Raw genomic sequence first — 21,540 nt, forward strand, 5'->3', positions numbered from 1 at the left:
ATGTACTGTATCGCCCAAAATATATTTTGGTAAAAACGAATTCCCTCCTTCTTCCTTACGCAGTATAATACTTCAGGGGTATGAGAGTGAACATTTTGATGACATGTTTTTGTGTCTAGTTTTATTTTTATAGGGAGTATTGGGTGGTGGCTGTGATCAGAGCTTTCAAATCTATGCTGTCTGACCCTGAATCCAATGGGACCTGGGACAAGAAGCTGAAAGTCTGTGGAATATTTTTGCATCTGTTGTTTTTCCCCAAGATATGACTTAATTCTTCCATGGAAGGAGTCAGAGTGCCGTTTTAAGCTCATTAATACATCTCACTATCTTTTCACAGAAGAAAAAATTGCAAAACAATCTAATCCGACGTCATTCATCCGAAAGTGGTGCTGCTCCTCAATCCTCAGTCAGCCTTGTGGTCTTTAATCCAGATACTAGGTCTGGAATATACTGCCCCAGATGGCCCCTTTCTCTTACCATCACACTCATCCCCAGGATGTGTGGTATGTCCTGACTGGAATCCCAGGATTGGAAGATTCTCATACCTGGATCTCCATCCCTATCTGTTCTATGTACATTTTGGCTGTCACGGGCAACATTTTCTTGATCTTCCTGATTGTAACTGAGCGCCGTCTCCATGAGCCTATGTATGTCTTCCTTTCCACGCTGGCCTTATCAGATGTCCTGCTCTCCACAGCCACAGCCCCCAAGATGCTGGCCATCTTCTGGTTCCATTCCATGGATATATCCTTTGGTAGTTGTGTATCTCAGATGTTCTTCATCCATTTCCTCTTTGTGGCAGAATCTGCTATTCTCCTGGCCATGGCATTTGACCGCTATGTGGCCGTCTGTCACCCACTGAGATATACCACAATCTTAACCTCCTCAGCCACTGGGAAAATTGGCATTGCAGCTGTGGTCAGGAGCTTTATCATCTGCTTTCCGTTCATCTTCCTGGTACACCGACTTACGTATTGTGGGAGAAACATCATTCCCCATTCCTACTGTGAGCACATGGGCATTGCCAGATTGGCATGTGACGATATCAGTGTCAACATCATTTATGGCCTGACTGTGGCCCTACTGTCTACAGGACTAGACATTGTGTTCATCATTATGTCCTACGCGATGATCCTTTGCACAGTGTTTCAGCTACCTTCCCTTTCTGCTAGATTCAAGGCCCTCAACACATGTGGTTCCCACATCTGTGTCATACTTATGTTCTATGCCCCAGCATTCTTTTCCTTTTTTGCCCATCGCTTTTGGGGGTAAAACCATCCATCAGCACATCCACCTCCTGGTAGCCAACCTCTATGTGGTAGTGCCCCCTATGCTAAACCCCATCATTTATGGGGTGAAGACCAAACAGATTCAAGATCGAGTAATTTTGCTTTGCTCCCCCATCAGCACACATTTTGAAAATGAAGAATAATGCGAAATGCTGGCTATTTCTGAATAACCTCCCCACTTTTCTCTCTCTCCCTCTGTCTCTCTCTCTCTCTCCCTCTCTCAGTTACACACACACACACACACACACATGCACACACACACATACACACACACTGAAGAAGCAATGGGAATAAAGAGAATCCATAAGTAACTCTCAATAAACTTAGAAGGATAATAAATGCCAAAGTTTCCAATGTATCTCCCTAAAGCACTTAAAATTGTTGAGAAAAATAAATGAATGATATTCTCAATTCTCCTAGATATCCTATGATCTTGCATTTTAACTTATTCTTAAGCATACACAAGATAACACTAAGAAAAACATATTTTAGGGTTAAACCCAGATGGAATTGTCTTGGGTAGATCTGGGAAGGGAAAATAGTGAGTCATTAAGTGTTTGTAGAGATAGTTGAAATTCTGCTGAAATATAAAACACTCCCACCACAGTCAGTAAATACTTAGGCCAGGAGCTTGAAGCCACAATAAACAATAAACAATAAACAATAATTATTTTTATATGTACCTTTTACAGCAATTAAAATGCGAGTTCTAAAATGAGATATTTTCTGAATCACTGATAGAAAGTCTGCTGTAAGAAAAGGCACATCGTATAGGTTTATTGAATGAACAGATAATACTGAATGAAAACAAATAATAAGTGAAATCAATCCACCTGAGACCACATAGACAACTTAAAAGTTAACACTTTGCTCCCTACATAGTGAAGACTTTGGGCCCAAATCATTAATGAAGCATCCTGGTGTCAACAGACTTCACCAAGGGAGGGACTAACAGAGGAAAAATACCATACCCAGGTCCAAAAAAAAGGCAGTGAAAGACTAAATAGGATGTTTACAGATAGTTGTATTTAAAGAGGCTCTATTCACACCAAATATTATTTTATAGAAACTTGTCTCCAGATTGTACTTTAATTTCTTCATTCAAGATAGTATTCTTACAACCTCTCCTTCAGCAGGCCTTAGCACATGCTCTGCGAATGTGCAATCTGACCTTATATACACTTGAAGATAGACAAACAATGAACTTTCAAGCATTACCTTGAATACTTGCAACCTCTTTAGGGTTAGCCTTTTTTCTTTGTTTTTCTATTATGTATATATGATGTGTGTTTGTATACACTACACACATTAATATATGTACAATGTAATATATATACATTATAAAAACACGCATATATAGACATGCATGTTAATGATATATATATGATATATATATGATATAGGATGTATATATACACATGATGTAATATACATCATATATATATCACATATATAAATCATATATATATATATATATATATATATATATATATATATATATAACAATCAATGCGGGAAATTAAAGCATGTTGCCTTGACACTTGGAATCCTGGATAACTACTTTGGTTTGAAATATATGTTATATTCACTTGAATTTGAGCAAGGAAATCTATTTTAAGAGTTAGAATAAACCCTTTGATATGAGAAAATCCTGGTTTGCCATTCCCACACTAACTGTATAAAATTGTCCTGTTAGTAACTATTGGTTTTTGTCCAATAAAATGGAATTATTTTAGTACCTTCTTTACTGGCATGACAATTAAATGAAATATGTCATATGATGTATTTGGAATTTAATAAAAGCAAATTTTATTTTGATGGTGTTGGTAACTTTTATGAACAGAAACATTAAAGAACTGATCCACTAAACTCAACATAGCCCTGCTAACAATAATTCATAGAAAAGTGGTTGGAATGGGTCATCATCATAGATACGGAAGTCACATAAAATGTTGCTAAAAGTTGCAGCAAATAGGATTCTGGTTCAGAATCAGATTCTCCCAAGGATTGAAAGGGAGTCAGAGAGGAAATAGAGTACAAAATGATAACAAAATATTTGATTAAATGAGTGGTGTAAATGAGCCTTCAAGGAGAAAACTTTTTAAGTGGGTGCCTGGGTGGCTCAGGTGGTGAAGCATCTGACTTCGGCTCAGGTCATGATCTCATGGTTTGAGGTTTGAGCCATGTGTCAGGCTCTGTGCTGAGAGCTAGGAGCCTGGAGCCTGCTTCAGATTGTGTGTCTCTCTCTCACTGCTCCTCCCCACGCAGGCGCTCGAACTCTCTCTCTCTCTCTCTCTCTCTCCCTCTCTTTCTCTGTGTCTCTCTCTCTCTCTCTCAAAAATAGATAAACATTAAAAAATAATAAAAAAGAAGGCTTTTTAAGGCTTGGTTTTTGGCAGTGAGGGACTAAGAAGATACCAATTTCCCACCCAGAATGTATGAAATATGACAGGAATAAACAATGATTGAGTCGTCAGCCTCAATTGTAGAGAAGCTTTCAGGGTGAGGGCTCAGGGATTGGTAGATGCTGAAGGAGTCAGGAGTACACTGTGTGCTGAGCTGCTAGAAGCACAATCACTGAGTCGTTGCCCTGGAAATTTTGAAGGGGATGCTCCATATCCTACCATCCTACCATCTTCTTGACCACAAAGTCCCCCACTGGGTAACAGTGAGTAAGAAAAAACGGTTTACCATGCACGATAGAAACGTAGAGCCCTGGAGGGGCTTAGAGAAAACTGACCTACTCTTCCAGGTACAATTAAAAAGAAGAAGAAGAAGTAGAAGAAGAAAAAGCACTAAGAGATTGTTACGGTGAGAACCATGTTTCATGAGAGGAAGATGCCGGATCATTTAATATCAGACTCTTAGACCCAGCGCGTCAAAGAATACATTATCTGGGTAGCTAAGCAGTAGCAGATATAGAGATACTATGGAGTCAGAGCAAATCTTCCTCCTGATGGTTTCTGCTCTGTAAGTGGTCTCAGATATGGTGAAACGCTGTGACATGAAGCATAGGGTATTAGGAAAATGTATCCAAAAGTGGGAAGAGGCTAAAGATGCTAGTTTGCCATGTCAAAAGTGTTGCAGAATAATATGGTGTTATAATTGGGTTTTATCTAATAAAAGTTAAAGAAGTATAAGAAGTGGGGAAAGAAGAAGACAAATCCTAGGTTTTGTGTCCTAATTTATTTTTCCTTATTTCTTTATTTAATTGTTTTCCTAGTCTTTGTAAAGCCAACAGAGTTCCATAAGAACGGCATAGAAATCCATATTTTCCTATACTGTATTGTGTACTTGAAATTTGTTGAGGGGTAGAACTTGGGTAGTGTCATCACAAAAGAGAAAAAAAATAGGAAAATGGTGCAGGTGTGAAGTAATGGATATGTTGATTGGCTTCGTTTTAGTGAGTATTTCATAATGTATACATATATTGGGTGATCAGTTACACAATCCGATATAAGCAGTTTCTGATTGTCAATTATACTTCAGTAAACTTGGGGCAGGGGTGGGGGAGAAGACATTAGTGTTTTATTGTAGCTAGAATGATTAGAGACATGAAATGAAAAATGACATCATTTAAAATGGAAACAAAACTACATGTGTCTCAAATACATGTAGGAGATGTTTATTGCATATTATTCATTGTAATGATAATATGGCATCCACAATGACCTACAAATTCCCCATAATCCCTATAAATGCTAATATATTTTATCGTTTGCATGCTGATTTTTTTTTAATTTTTATTATGGCAAAATATCTTTACCATTAAGTTTGTTATAATAATGATTTTTAAGTGTATGATTCAGAGTAATTAATCATATTTGCAATGTTGTGTTACTACTTAAACCAGTTGCAAAAGCTTTCAACACCCAAAACAGAAACCCTATGTCTCTGAAGCAATAATTCCCCACTCCCCTGTTAACCTATAACCCACTTTATATTTCTATGAATTTGTTTACTTGTAGAGGTGGAATCATACAATATTTATGTTTGTGTCTGGCTTATTTCACTGAACATAAGATTTTCAAAGGTCATCCATGTTGTAGCATGTTTTTATCCTTCATTCCTTTATACTGATGCATAATGTTCCTTTTATATATATATATATATATATATATATATATATATATGTGTGTGTGTGTGTATACATCATTTTGTACATTCATCTATGGATGTGCAGTTTGGCTGCTTCCACCACTTGCCTACTGTAAATAATGCTGCAATGAACATCCATGTACAAGTATGTCTTTGAATACCTGTTTTTAATTTGGGCGGTACATACTCAGGAGTGGAATTACTGCATTGCATGTAATTCTGTGCCTGAGTTTTTAAGAAACTGTCAAACTGTTTTCCACAGAATGTGCACCATTTTTCATTTCCTCTGGCAATGTATGATGGTTCCAATGTTCCCTATTTTGTCAAAACTTGTTAGTGTTTTCATTTTTTAACTGTGTTTTACATTTACTTATTTATTTTTGAGGGGCAGAGACAGAGAACAAGCCGGGGTGGGGGGGGGGCAGAGAGAGAAGGAGACACAGAATCCAAAGCAGGCTCCAGGCTCCAAGCCAACAGCACAGAGCCTGACCTGGGGCTGGAACTCACAAACCGCGAGATCATAATCTGAGCCGAACTCAGACGCTCAACCGACCGAGCCACCCAGGCACCCCTAGTTTTTAAATTTTTAAAAAAATTATACACATTTTAGTAGATGTGAAGTGGTGTCGTATTGTGGTTTTGATTTTTATTTCATGTGCTATTGGCATTTGCATATTTTCTTTAGAGGATTAATTATTTAATTCCTTTGCCTATTTTTAAATTCGGTTGTTTATCTTTTTGGTTTTGAGTTGTTTGAGTTCTCTGTATATTTTGGGAATTAATCCCTTACTAGATATATAATTTGCAAATTTCATTTTGTAGGTTATCATTTCACTTTTTGTTAATGTCATTTGATAATGTTGAAATTTTAATTTTGATGAAGTCCATTTATCTATGTTGTTTATTTTTTTCCTCATGCTTTGGTGTGACATTTGAGAATCTGTTGTGCAATCAAAGGTCATGAAAATTTACCTTTATGTTTTTTCCCAAGAATTTTATGATTGTAACTTTTATATTTGTGTCATTGCTCTATTTTTATGCATTCTGAGCTGTAGTGTTTATGTAAAAGAAAAACATAGAAAGTAGTCAGAAAAATTAAAAAAATTGCTTGACCACTTAGATATGAACTTACGTATTATAAAATCAGATACTTGCAGCACTGTGACTCTGACAAAATAGGCATTGGATCCAAAAGCAGGATACAGAATCAAGATATAGATGTACATTTACATAAAGATTTAAAATGAGACCTGTAGTTGCTCAAAATAGTTGAGGAAACACCAGGCTATCCATTAACACATGTGTTAAAAGTGGTTTCTACATTTGTGAATAACTAAACGAAATCCTTAGTCACCCAAGTCCCCAAAACAAATTCCAGATGGAGTTAAATTTCTCTCCTTTCTCCTTGTTCTTTCTGTCAACTCTAGTAAAATCTCTGTCCCATTTTCACTCACCAACTCTATCTCAAGCCTGATCTTGAATTCCACCTCTGGCTCCTAACCTTAACACCCAAGGTTCTGCTACTGATGAGTAGAATTTTAGTGTTCATGAACTTGTTCCCAGATAAAGAACCCTCACCTTGAACTCCATCCTCGCCATCATATTCAGCCTGTGAGACCCTAATGGCTTTGGAGTTGCTCTCAGCTTTGGTGCCGGGTTCCAGCAGGAGACACTTACCCTCCTACAAAATATAGAGAAGGTTTCACCATCATCCATGGAGAGTAGGGGGAGAAAGAGTGAACTGGTAAGTTAAATAAGGGCATTGGAAAATTCTAAAAACTGGGAGAAACTACTCTCCTTTTCTAAGAGACTTAATTGTTTCTTTTATTTCCTGTGTTGAGTATTTACTGTTCCAAATATAATGGTAAACAATTTACATACATTATCTTATATAAGTATTATTTGTTTATGTCAAATACTTGGATCTCAGGTAACTTAAGTGGTTCTCCAAGATCACAAGTCATTAAGTGTTAGAACCATGAACTATCTTTATCACTGTGCTAAATTACTTTTGCTACTTCCATTACTCTTGTACAAACTGCAGAAAGTTACCAGATCCTTCAGTCTTCCATTTCCATAGGAAGCTGTCATTTCTATGCTTATTATCACCACCTTCACTGCCATAAATGACCCTGTGGAGATTTTTGTCAATGCCTTTTTTGTTTGGCATGTGGCCCATGTAGAAACACTCTGCCCTGCATCTAAACACATTTCTCACCCACACAGTGTGCTTTACATGTGTCCTTGTTTCAGAAATACATTTTCCATCTCTTTTGTGAGGAAATATCTTAAATATGATATCAAGAGCTTGAAATTTGACATACAGTAACTGACCAGAGACTGATATTCGCCAGTCCCCACGTGTTTCCCTGTATCTTCAAATGAAGCCTCGCCATGACATTTTCGACAGTTCCACTGAGTGCACACCTGCAACCTTCAGTCTTGTTGGCACTCCAGAGAAGAGGCAGAGCACATCTGGATATCTATCCCTTTCTGCCTGGTGTACATCATTGTTTTCCTAGGAAATGGCACCCATTCTTTCCATCATCCGGATTGACCCTGCTTTGCACCAACCCATGTACCTCTTTCTGGCCATGCTGGCCGTTGTTGAACTTGGTGTCTCTACGAAGTGTAGTACTCATGTTCCCACTGCTCTTCCCCATGAAAGGTCTGCTTTTCTGGGGCTACAACACCCTCACACACTCTTACTGTCTGCATTCAGATCTAATCAAATTGCCCTGTGGAGACATCCGCCCAATAGCATCCTGGGTCTGTTTGTCATTACCTCCACATTTGGGCTGGACTCCTTGTTCATTGTTCCTTAGGTGTTGATTCTTCATAGGGTACTGGGAATAGCTTCTGGGGCTGGGAAGTGGAAGGCACTCAACACGTGTGTCACACGTCTGTGCTGTTCTTGTGTACTATGTGCCCATGATCAGCTTCTCCTTGCTGCATCCTTTGGGTGGCAATTACCTCCACTCCTCCAATCTGTCATGGCCAATGCCTACATGTCCTTCCCACCTGTGGTCAATCGGATTGTCCATAGTATTATACCCAGGAAATTTGCAATAGCATTGTCCGTACACTGACTAGAAACTGGGATGAGGTCTAATCAAGACAGATAATACGCTAAGAACATAGGAACTTACATCAGGTCTTATTGGGTGGATATGAGCCCTGCAATTGGAAAAATTCCATAGTTTATTATTGCTTATGAATAAGCTACAAGGTTTAGTAGATGGAGAAAGTAAAGTAGCCTCAACTTTCTCCCTGAAAATAGAGAATGTCATTACTTTGATGTAAGCTTTTAGAAGGAGGCATGGGCCATGAGATTTTTCCTGGTGAGGACATCATTTGACCATTCAATACTTAAATACTTGATTCCTTTCTTTTTATTCCCCAAGGGATAGGCAGAATGGGTCCTGGGGATGTTTTTGTTTCCAAGTACATGCAACTCAGGGATACATATTTGTGAGTGGAAAAGAATCAGGACACTAAAGAGTGTGTGTTATTATTATAATGGGTGTATTGCGACAGTGGTTACTTCTGATGGATTTGGAGGTGACCGAATGACTGGGGAACCACATGAGAACATTTGCCAGAAGATGGAAATGCCATACGAATGTTAAGATTGTAAGCTACATGGTTGTATTCATTTGTCAAAATGGTACAGCTAAGATTTGCACACTTCCATGAATGTCAATTTTACTTCTAACCCTCTAAATAATAATAATGATGACGATAATATTATTAACAATAATTATTGGGGTAGATACTGGTGCGAGTAGGGAAGATAAAAGAATGGTATAATGTTGATAATTATTGCAGTCCGGTGGCGGGTAGATGGAATCTCATTATAATGCTTGTTTTGTGCCTGTTTAAAGTTTTTGTAATTAAACAATTTGGAAACATACTAACTGTGCTGATACTAAATATTCATTGAGTGTGTGCCCTGAAGAAGAGATACCTTTCAACTGGTACCTTACGAAGTGATTTACACAGGTAAAAATAATTTAGTACACAGAACAAATATTTGCAGTCAAAACTATTTGACTTTAAGAAACCATTTTGTTTTTAATTAGCTAATGGGTAGAAAAAACTGTGACCTGAAAACAGTGGTTTCAGCAGGAAATGACTAAAATATGTAAGCCTCTACTTTTGTCATAGCTCTGGTAGACACCAATCTTTCGGTAGTAGACATTAGGAGACCTGCTTTTGATCAACAGGAAGGGAGGGAGGGAAGGAACAATTTGAGATAAACTTCCTAGACAGGGTCTGCAGGACTCACCTTTTTTCCTACATGCTTGCGACTTTCCACAAACTAGAATGAATATTCTTTTAAACTAGAGCCTTGAAGAATTACTGAGTATCAAGGTCTTTGTCTTAGAACAAGTGATAAGTATGTAAGTTGAAGGGTGGCATCATGTATATAATTTTTTCTGCTTTTATATAATTCATTCAATTTATTGAGTTTTCTTCCATTTTGTATATATCTGTCTTTGAAAGTGCTCAATTCACTGCAATCACCAAAATGGACAAGGATATTTTTTGGACCCAGTTCTTAATTTCTCCAGGTAGTTTCAGAAGCCATCCCACAGCAATAATTAGTTGCAATCTCCATGGCATTCCTGTTAACTAGTTAGTATTATGATTCTCATTACATAATTGAAGAAACTCAAAGAACTTATGCAAGTTTATTAAAGTCACACAGTAAAAATTGGTACTTGCAAGAAGTAAGTCTGCAATGTGATGTTGGATGATTGAATTAAATATACTTAAGTCCCCCAGGGCACCTGGGTGGCTCATTTGATTAAGCCTCTGACTTCAGCTCAGGTCATGATCTCCCACTCTGAGTTCTAACCCTGCGCTGGCCTCTATGCTGACAGCATGGAGCCTGGAGCCTTTTTTGAGTTCTGTGTTTTGCCCTATCTGCCTCTCCCCTGCTCATGCTTTGTCTGTCTGCTGTGTCTCTCTCTCAAAAAGAAACATGGAAAAAATTTTAAATAGGTATACTTATATCCAAATTCTAGCTATTTTGCTCTTAATATGTATGGGACATTGCTTGTGTTCTGACCTGCTTGAATTAAATTTACTCATTTGTAAATAGGAGATGAAATGCAGTTTAGTTTTGATGCTTTGAAGATTAAAGGCAATGATCTAAATAAAGCAACTACACTGTTCATGGTAGAATTTTCTCAATAGCTGCTTAGATTTTATTAGTCATTCATTTCCCATGAAATCTGATAGAAATGTGTGAAATCACCCCACTAATTTCATGCTGCCTGCTAAAGCTCTGTATATGGATTTTAAGTTCAAAAACATCACTCAAGTTTTTCTTCAAAATACTGATTCGTATTCACGATGAAGAATAATACATCAATCTTGCAATCCAGGTTTTTAGCAGAGTAAAATCAATTACATCAATTTCCTGTCCATCCTTTATTTTAAGAAAGCTACAATAATTAAGAGACTCATATTGCCAAAATCACTGCTAAATCATGTGGAATACAGAGTAAAGAAATTAAGTTCTATATATGGGGTCATTGAGATCATAAATAATATCATGGCTGTTCAACAGAGAAGTCTTCTCTACAAATAATGCTGATATCCATATCCAGACAAAATCAACCTTTTTAGTATACAACAGTTAACTTGAAATGGATTATAAATCTAAATGAAATATCTAAAATTATACAATTGGTAGAAGAAACCAGAACGTTTAAAAAATTTCTAAAGTTTATTTATTTTTAGATGAGAGCAAGAGTGAGAAAGCTAGAGCGAGGGGGAGAGAAAGAGTGGGGGAGGGCAGGGAGAGGGAGACACAGACTCTAAAGCAGGCTTGAGGCTCTGAGCTGTCAAGACAGAGCCCGACTCAGGGTTCGAACCCAGGAACTGGATAATGATCTGAACTGAAGACGGACACTTAACAGACTGAGCCACTCAGGCACCCTCAAACCAGATCATTTTCGAATGATGATCCTTTAAAGATGATTCATTAGCCTACCCCCACAGCCCTCACAATTTTAGGAAAAAGGAAAGAAAATCTTTTGAAGTAAAGTCAGCAGAAGAGAGGAAGAAAAAGGAAACAAAAGTATAAAATAGTCTAAGTTTTCTCGGTGACTTAACAATGAGCTATTGTTAGCCAACATGTGACAGTCTGACCTCTGAATCAATTGCATTCAACGTGACTCAATGCCATGGTATCAGTCTCCTTTACGGACGGAATTGTGGAAAGAGCATGCAAGGCCCCCTTGCCCTTTGATCTCTACCTCTTATTCTCCCTGAAATCCATTATGAAAGTCTTCCTCCATCATACTGAAGGTATTCTTCCTAAACTTGCCAGCATCTCAACATTACGTCAAATACCTCTTAAGGTGAGCAACGTACAAGAAAGGTCTGGAAACCAGGTGCATCATATCAAGGAGAAAGGTACAATGTATATAAGTTTGTCTGGTTTTTTTAGAACTCATCATTTGTTCTCATGATTAAAGATATGCTAATTCTTCTCCCCACATGTTTAAAAATTTGAAAGCATATATCATATCTTCTTTTTATTTGCATCAACTTCAAATGATTGCCTCAAATCTATGAGGCATAAAACACCTGCAAACTGAAGGAAGAGTGCAAGAAAAGTGGAAGAAATGTATGAAAAGGAGGGATGGAGAAAAGTTCAGTCCAATGTGCAACAACTGATTCAAGGCTCAGTATGGAAGGATTTACAAATGTCCGTAATAACTGGTCATCCTGAGAAAATTACTGAATTTACAAAAATAGCTTCAATAAAATAAAAATCTGAGGAAGGAGACTGCAAGAGAATTAGAGGAAAATATGTGATAGAAAGCCCTGGTGGATACAGACTTTTCTTTCCAGAAGTGCCTAAGTGAAAGATGGGTCAACAGGATACTTATAGAATTCATGGCATAGAAACATGCCTACATTTAAAGGTTCTTTAGATCTTTTTCCAAAGGAGGACAGCAGGAAAGGAACTGAACTCTTAAAAAATACAACATGGGTACTGTAATTTCTCTGCATTTACGCCGTGGGAAAGCGAAAAGAGGAGAGCAAGGAGATTCTGCAAGTTTTAGAAATGATTTCAGAGACATGAGATGTGATTGGGCCCAAGGGGGCTTAATTATGAGCTGCTGGGCCTCCTGTGGCTTGGGCTACTGGCTAGGAAATCTCTCAGTCTGTGTTCAGACCGGGTCCTTCTCACATTCACTGGGGAACGTTACAAGTGGTGGTCAGGGGCTTTCCTCTACAGTTTGAGTTCAATAAATTTATGCTGCTGCCTCAGCATGATACAAACCTTGCTGGGAGTTTTGGTGGAGATGAACCCACCAACATGATCTCAGATAAACTGACAGAACAGGGAGCATGTCTGTTCTGCAGCAACAGAAGGAAACCAAGAAAGGCTCTCACAGAGATACTTCCGGCCTATTGGCAGATAGCGCAGCAGCAAATGGCTCAGAGTTCGTGACATTGAAGAGGGCTGTTATAGAGGGTGCAGATAGAAAGAAGAGGCATGGCCAGCACGAGATGGAAGTGAATGAGATGAGAATCTCAGGAGGAGAAAGAGTGGATGACAAGTGAGTGCTGAGTCATTGTATTATGAAGAGTGACCTTGGTCTTCAAGAGTCTGGTAAGAACAGAACTGGCTCCCAACAGGAAAGGACAAGGAAGTCTCACTCTCGCCAAGTTCACCCCATAATGTTTCATTTCCAGCTTTTCCAATGATAACCACTCCACCCCCCCCACTCTGTAGTCATGCATCCTCTCCCACCTGCTTCCCACCGTCTGCACCTGTCAGGTAATGCTCCTATGTCAGCTCCTAACTCTTGAATAAGTCAGACAAGGTGATCATTTCTAAAGGATTTCTATGCTTTGGAAATGAAGGACTTTGCTGACTGACTAGTCTATCCTAAATACATGTCAGGTGATATAGCCTGTCTTCATAAATGGTCCTTCTGACTATGATTCGTCACTAGAGTTTTAGCAGCATAAACCACAGCTATTGCTGAATTACTGGTATATTTGGTGACTTTCGGTATATGTTTAAATTTTTAAAAATAATGTTTTTAATGTTTAGTTTTGAGAGAGACAGAGGCAGAATGCGAGTGGGTTAGGGGCAGAGAGAGATGGAGACAGAATCGGAAGCAGGCTCCAGGCTCCAAGCTGTCAGCACAGAACCCGACACGGGGTTTGAAATCATGAGCTGTGAGATCATGAGCTGAGCTGAAGTCAGACACTCAACCCACTGAGCAACACAGGCGCCCCTAAATTTTTTTAATGTTCATTTTATGTATGAGAGAGATAGAGAGATAATGAGCAGATGAGGGGCAGAGAGAGAGAGAGAGAGAGAGAGAAACAAAGAGAGAGTTTGAAATAGGCTCCAGGCTCCCTGGTGTCAGCACAGAGCCCAACACAGGGCTTGAACTCATGAAACCACAAAATCATGACCTGAGCCAAACACAGTTGCTTTACCTACTGAGCCACCCAGGGGCCCTAACATTCAGTATATGTTTAGATGATTATGAGCTTGCTGACATAATGTAACACTGTTGGAGAGATAGGAATGAATGAAATAACTAAAAGCTGTTTTATACAGGATAGCAACTATTTTTTTTCATAAATGGTTGTTTGTTTGTTTAGAGAGGAGCATGGGAAGGAGCAGAGAGAGAAGGAGAGAGAAGGCAGAGCCTGACATGGAGCTCAATCTCATTAACCATGTGATCATGACCTGAGCCACGATGAAAAGTTGGAAGTGTGGGGCACCTGAGTGGCGCAGTTGCAGTCCCTTAAGCCTCAGACCATGGCCAAGGTCATGACCTCACAGCTCATGAACTGGAGCCCTGCATGGAGCTCTCTGCTGTGAGTGGATCTTCCCCACCCCCCATCCCCGCTCCCCTGCTTGCATTCTCTCTCTGAAAATAAATAAACATTAATAACAACAACAACAACACAGAATGGGATACTTAACTGACTGTGCCACCCTTGCACCCAGCAGATATTTTTCTATTGTACAACTTGAGAATTTCATGATTTTAGATATGCAATTCTTTTTTTTTTTTTTTTTTTTTCAACGTTTATTTATTTTTGGGACAGAGAGAGACAGAGCATGAACGGGGGAGGGGCAGAGAGAGAGGGAGACACAGAATCGGAAACAGGCTCCAGGCTCTGAGCCATCAGCCCAGAGCCTGACGCGGGGCTCGAACTCACGGACCGCGAGATCGTGACCTGGCTGAAGTCGGACGCTTAACCGACTGCGCCACCCAGGCGCCCCTAGATATGCAATTCTTAAAAGCAATGATCTTTATCAGAAAAATACTTTCATACAGGGACTAAGAACCCAAGTTTTGAGGAAATTCAGTCATTAGGGAATTGAAACAACTAAAGTTTCCTTAGTTGCTCTACAGCCCTCTCTCCTGCATCATTTCTGGAACCCCAAGGTCTGCCTTCTGTCTTCCATTTCTACTTTATCTTGGACTCCTCTTAAGGAGACTGTCTTTTCACCCTTTTATTTTTATTCATTATTTTAGGCTTGAGCTCACAATATGAGTGAAGCAATCAAATGGTCTGCATATTATTAAGAATCAATGAGCCTAAGCTTGCCGATCTTTTGGTGATAGTAACCCTGAGCACTTTCAACCCCAGAAACTAACCTTTATTCTGGCTAGGTTACCTGTTCACCTATATCCCCTAGTCAGCAAGAATGAGTCCTCTTGCCTATGCACTGTTTCTCTAGATTTTTTTGCCTTCTAGAGATTCCTCCCTGCTAGTCATTCTGAAGTGTGTATTTCAGAATTTCCATTATTTGAAGTGTACAATTCATGTCAAAGAATTCTGCCATTACTTACATAGGCAAAATAAAATAAAGTTTTACTTATAATGTAAAAATCAGCATGGAACTTGGATTTAGATTAAAATTACATGGATTTGATCATCTTTTCTCAAGCTCTATTTCACATTTTTTTAAAAGGACAGCCAGTCCTACATAAATACCTAATACACAGATACAGCTATCTCCATATATTATGTTCCTGGGTGAAGCTATGTCTATCTCACTTCTCTTTCATAGGAAGCCTTTTAAACCAAAATACTGGTTAGAGTCTGATTATGTGATTGTCCAAACTGATGGTTTCTGACTCCGAGAGTTTGGGGGAAAAAATAGAACACTAAGGTCAGCTGAAATGTGGGATAGGGAGAGATTTATTAAAATCTGATTAAAGTGCAATATCCAAGCAAATAAACAAGTATAATTATTTTATCCGCAGGTCCAGAAGGACATAACCGAAAGATCAGCAATTTACTCCATTATCCACATCACCTGGGTGGTTCTAATGCAGTTGGCCTGCCTGTACATGACTTCTAATTGTGGTACACTACTTATGGATGTCCTTCTTGAAAACAGTGATGTGTAAGTATGGATCTTTTTCCTTTGATAATATAAACGAGATGGATGAGATGGTCTTTGAATTCTGACAAAATCACAGAGACTCACTATGATGACTTTGAATTAAAACAGGAGTAGAAGAGAAGAGTGCCACTGACTGAGAACCTTCTTTCATTTTCATCTGGAGGCCTGAGGACATTATGTCCGTTTCCAACATCACAGTCTTCAGGCCTTCTGTGCTGACGCTGATAGGGATCCCAGGCCTAGAGACTGTGCAGTGCTGGATTGGGATTCCATTCTGCGTCATGTATCTCATTGCTATGATTGGAAACTCCTTGCTTCTGATCATCATCAGGTCAGAGCGCAGCCTCCATGAGCCCATGTACATTTTCGTAGGCATGCTGGGAGTCACAGATATTGTACTTGGCACGAGCATTGTGCCCAAGATGCTTGGAATTTTCTGGTTTCATGTGCCAGAGATTTATTTTGATTCTTGCTTGCTTCAAATGGGGCTCATCCACACATTTCAGTGCATAGAGTCAGGCATCCTGTTGGCCATGGCTCTGGACCGTTATGTGGCCATCTGTTATCCACTAAGACATGCTGCCATCTTCACCCACCGCCTAGTCACCCAAATAGCGGCTGTGGTAACACTCAGGGCCGCTTTCCTAGGAGCCCCGTGCCTAATACTGATAAAGTTCCGGTTTCAGTTTTACCATACAACCATCATCTCCCACTGCTACTGTGAGCATATGGCCATTGTGAAAATGGCTGCAGAAAATGTACGGGTCAACAAAATCTATGGTTTGTTTGTGGCATTCACCGTTGCAGGGTTTGACCTCATATTCATCACTTTGTCCTACATACAGATATTTATCACCGTTTTTCGTCTGCCCCAGAAGGAGGCTCGGTTGAAAGCATTCAATACGTGCATCGCTCACATCTGTGTCTTTCTCCAGTTCTACATCCTTGCCTTCTTCTCTTTCTTCACACATAGGTTTGGTGCTCATGTTCCCCCTTATATCCACATCCTCTTTTCTAGCCTCTACTTGCTGGTCCCCCCATTTTTCAATCCACTTGTCTACGGTGCCAAGACCAAGCGGATCCGCATTCACTTGATAAAGATGTTGTGTTCATAAAATGTACTGTGATTAACGTCTTAAAACTTCTCCTTTATGCAAAATAACAATCTCTCAAAACAGAATAAAACAGAAAAATGCATATGATTCATGATGCTTGACTTGTCTCCTTAATTGTTTTGTGAAATTTGCCTGCATTTTAGGCAGTTTTCACATCACAGCCCATGACACCTATCAGTCAGTGGGATTTAGATCCTACTAGGTAATGAGAATGGGATGGTAGAAACAGCAATAGTGAATATGTATCATTTCCCTTTTTTTTCTTATTTTGCAATTCCTGATTGAATTTTCTCCTTTAAGTATTCTTCTCCACAACGATCCATAAATATCTATTTCTCAATGAATTTCCATGCACCCAAGACTCATTGTCTTGGATTGTCCAGGTACATGATGAAATCATGTTATTGATTCTATTTTTTTCTGGATCATCCTCATCATCTTTAATGTAAATGAGAGGAGGGGTTCCTGGATGGCTCTGTTGATTAAGTGTCCAATTTCAGCTCCAGTCATGATCTCATGGTTCATGAGTTCAAGCCCTGTACTGGGTTTTTTGCTGAGAGTTCCAAGGCAGCTTGAGATTCTCTCTCACCTTCTCTCTCTCTGCCCCTCCCCACTTGTGCACTTTCTTTCCTACTTTTAAAATAAATAAATAAACTGAAAATTAAATAAAATAATTAAAGGATAATCTTAAAATAATTAAAAATAAACTTAAAATATAAATAAAAATAATGAGAGGAAGCTTTTTTGTTCTTATTCAAACAAAAAACCCAAAGAACCAATAAAATGTATGTATTCTAATGACACATAGTCTTCAAATTTCAACATTGCTGGTGTCATTCAGGGCATTAACGTTTAAACGTTATGTACAATCCAGTATTCTATTTCACAATTCAGTACTTTTTATGCCCACTCACCATTTATGTCTTTATTAATTCCTCAAGTGTTATCAAAACCCTACAATATTATAAATGCTATACTCAAGAATAGAAGCTTAATGACAAATTTGACAGTGTTTATGTGTTTTGGGTTTATAGCCATTATAGCTTAATATTACTGGGAGAAAGAGAGAGACAGGGAGATGAAAATGACAGAAGTAATAAAGGTTCCTCTGGACTGTGGGGTTAGCCAAGAGAGTGAAGCATTGAAATCCAAAGGAAAGCAGCATCTATAGAATTATTCTTATTTTCTTTGGTTTTTAATAACAAAGTCTGATTCCTCTTTTAATTTTTTTGTTAATTCCAGTCAGTTAACACACAGTGTTATATTAGTTTCAGATGTGCAATATAGTGATTCCACACTTCCATTCAACACCTTGTGCTCATCATGACAAGTGGACTTCTTAATCCCCGTCACCAATATAACCCATCCCTCCACCCACCTCCCTGCTGGTAATCACCAATGTGTTCTCTACAGTTAAGAGTCCTTTTTTGATTTCTTTCTCTCTCTCTTATTTTTTTCCCTCTGCTTGTTTGTTTTGTTTCTTAAATTACACATATGCTTGAAATCATGTGGTATTTGTTTTCCCCTACAGGGGGGCTGATTCTTAAGGAATGACAGATGAATTGCTGGTAGGTAAGGACATACCATGCCAGGTAGATGATCTTGGAGCTTAAATAGAGAATCAAGAAATGGCACCGTTTTTCTCAATGTAATGCACAACTTGTAGAGACAAGAAAACTACAAATGTCAAGAATGGCTATGGACACTATGCAAAATGGGTGAACTTTATTCTGAAAGCTATCATATGTCACTGGCCAGTTTTCACTCCAAAAATAGCACATGTGTGTGAATGTGTGTATCTATTTGACAAATGGCAGCATATCCTCTCAGTGGACTTAAAACATTATGCTTTTAAATCACTCAAGGTTATTGCAGTAATGAACACATAAAGTGTACTGTCCAAATTAATGACTTGAGAACTTAAGGCTTGTGGGCTGTTCCAAACATCATGATCATTTTTAAAAAGAGCATGGAAAATATTCCCGTGTGTGCAGATGTCCATACTTTGATTTATGACACTTAAATCAATGTATACATAAGAACTTATTAGACTGCATGTCACATGGATGTAGATACTCTGGCTTCTTTTATGGACTAGGTCTTATCTATGAATACTGAATTTGATCACTTTGTAAATCTAGAGGCTACCCTGAAGCATCTTTTGAGGCTGTTTTAAATGTCAGTTTGTATTATGGAATGAGCCTAAATGTCCATAAACTGATGAATGGATAAAGAAATTGTCGTTTATATACACAATGGAATACTACTTGGCAATGAGAAAGAATGAAATATGGCCTTTTGTAGCAACGTGGACGGAACTGGAGAGTGTGATGCTAAGTGAAATAAGCCATACAGAGAAAGACAGATACCATATGGTTTCACTCTTATGTGGATCCTGAGAAACTTAACAGGAACCCATGGGGGAGGGGAAGGAAAAAAAAAAAAAAAGAGGTTAGAGTGGGAGAGAGCCAAAGCATAAGAGACTGTTGAGAACTGTGAACAAACTAAGGGTCGATGGGGGGTGGGAGGGAGGAGAGGGTGGGTGATGGGTATTGAGGAGGGCACCTTTTGGGATGAGCACTGGGTGTTGTATGGAAACCAATTTGACAATAAATTTCATATACAAAAAAAAAAAAAAAGAACTGGAGAGTGTTATGCTAAGTGAAATATGTCATACAGAGAAACACAGATACCATATGTTCTCACTTTTATGTGGCTCCTGGGAAACTTAACAAGAGACCACAGGGGAGGGGAAGGAAAAAAACAAGTTAGAGAGGGAGGGAGGCAAACCATAAGAGACTCTTAAAAACATAAAATACACTGAGGGTTGATGGGAGGTAGGAGGGAGGGGAGGGTGGGTGATGGGTATTGAGGATGGCACCTGTTGGGATGAGTATTGGGTGTTGCATGGAAACCAATTTGACAATAAATTTCATATAAAAAAAGAAAAGAAATGTTCGTATTTACAGATAGGATTTGCTTGGATTACCAATAGGGGTTGTGGTTCTTTAATAACAATTTCCTTGAAATAAAAGTAAAAAAAAAAATCAGAGGTAATTTTAATATTCTAATCAGAGTTCAGCAAACATTTATGCAAATAAATGGGTCATCGTGGGCAAAGAAACATTTAAAGACTATTTTGTAAGTATTTATATAAAAAGCGACAAAGCATATTTCCACAAATATTTTGATATAATTATATATAATTATGAATCATTAATAACTGACAATAATAATAATAATAATCAGATGTGTAGTTTTCTGTAAAGAAAGTCTACTAATCAGGGGAATGTGGAAATGTCCATCATAACTGGTCATTGTGAGAATACTACTCAATTTACAAAGCTTCAATGAAATAAAGATCTAAAGAATGATACTACAAGAGAATGAGTGTTAAATGTGTGATAGAGAGCCATTGAGGATACAGATTTTGTGTCCAGAAGTGTCTCAGTGAAAAAAGGGTCACAGAATACTTATTTATATGTAACTCATTGGCACAGGAACATACATTTAAGTACATTTAAGTGTCCTTTCGATCTTTTTCCAAATGAGGACAGCAGAAAGAAACTGACAAAAGTAAATTTAATTACTTAATTTTTACAAAAATCTTTTTATTTTGTAAGGAATGTCAAAAAATACAGATTGTATATATTAATTTCTCTACATCTCCCCAGTGGGGAAAAAGGAATGAAGAGACCAAGGGGATTCTGCAAGTTGCAGAAATGGCTTCAGGGACATTAGATGTGGATGGACAAAAGAGGGCTTCATTATGAGCTGCTGGGTCCCTGGGGGCTTGGGTTAGTGGCTAGGAAATCTCATATTCAGACCTCCTCCCTCTCCATGTACACTGGGGAACGTTATACTTGCCAATTCAAGCTTAATAAAGTTATGTTGTGTCTAGCAAATATAGACCTTCCTGTGAGTTTTGTTGGAGTGTGATCCCACCAACATGAGCTCAGACACAATTTACAAAAGAGGGTGCAAGTCTGTTTTGCAGGGACAGAAGAAGAGAGGAAAGTCTATTCCAGAGATGTGCACAGTTTGGCAGATGGCCGAGCAGCAAATGGATAAGAGTTCATGATATTTACAGCAGGCTGTTCTAGAGGGTGCAGAGAGAAGAAAGAGACACTGCCAGCATAAGCACAAGTGAATGAGATGAGAGTCTCAGGAGGAAAAAGAGTGAATGACAGGTGAGTGATGAGTGATGAGTGATGGTGTTACGAAGACAGACCATGGTTTTCAGGAGTCTTGTAAAAACACAACTGGCCCCCAACAACAAAGAATGAAGTCCCTTTCCCCAAGTTCACCCAATAATCTTTCACTACCAGCTTTTCCAGTGATAACCACTCCATCCCCCCTGCCCTGTACTCACTTAGGTCCTCTCCCACCTGCCTTCCCACCACCTGTACCTGTCAGGTAATGCTGCCACATCAACTCTTTACTGTTAAACATGCCAGACAATGTGAATGGTACTGAAGGATTTCTCTTCTAATTCTGATTAACTCTAGAAAGAAGAAGTGAATAAACGAATCCATGATCAAGGAATCTCTAGGATTAAGCATTGGGGAGCAAAGCTTTGGAAATCATGTTTTAGTTGACTAACTAACTGGTCTATTCTAAATAT

General features: G+C 38.6%; 1 protein-coding gene and 1 pseudogene across 1 annotated transcript; both read left to right on the forward strand.

Annotated features, from left to right (window-relative positions):
- The first annotated feature begins 453 nt into the window (after nt 1-453).
- Nucleotides 454-1,432, forward strand: LOC147576714 (olfactory receptor 52Z1P-like; annotated as a pseudogene).
- A 14,545-nt stretch (nt 1,433-15,977) lies between these two features.
- On the forward strand, nt 15,978-16,916 carry LOC112865703 (olfactory receptor 52A1-like). The gene has a single exon (XM_086679427.1). The coding sequence runs from the start codon at nt 15,978-15,980 to the stop codon at nt 16,914-16,916; it is 939 nt and encodes a 312-aa protein (XP_086535553.1).
- Nucleotides 16,917-21,540: the final 4,624 nt, after the last annotated feature.

This window comes from Puma concolor, chromosome D1 (genome assembly GCF_028749965.1).
Source record: "Puma concolor isolate L17-30 chromosome D1, mPumCon1.1.hap2, whole genome shotgun sequence".
In the NCBI taxonomy this organism is placed as follows: Eukaryota; Metazoa; Chordata; class Mammalia; order Carnivora; family Felidae; genus Puma; species Puma concolor.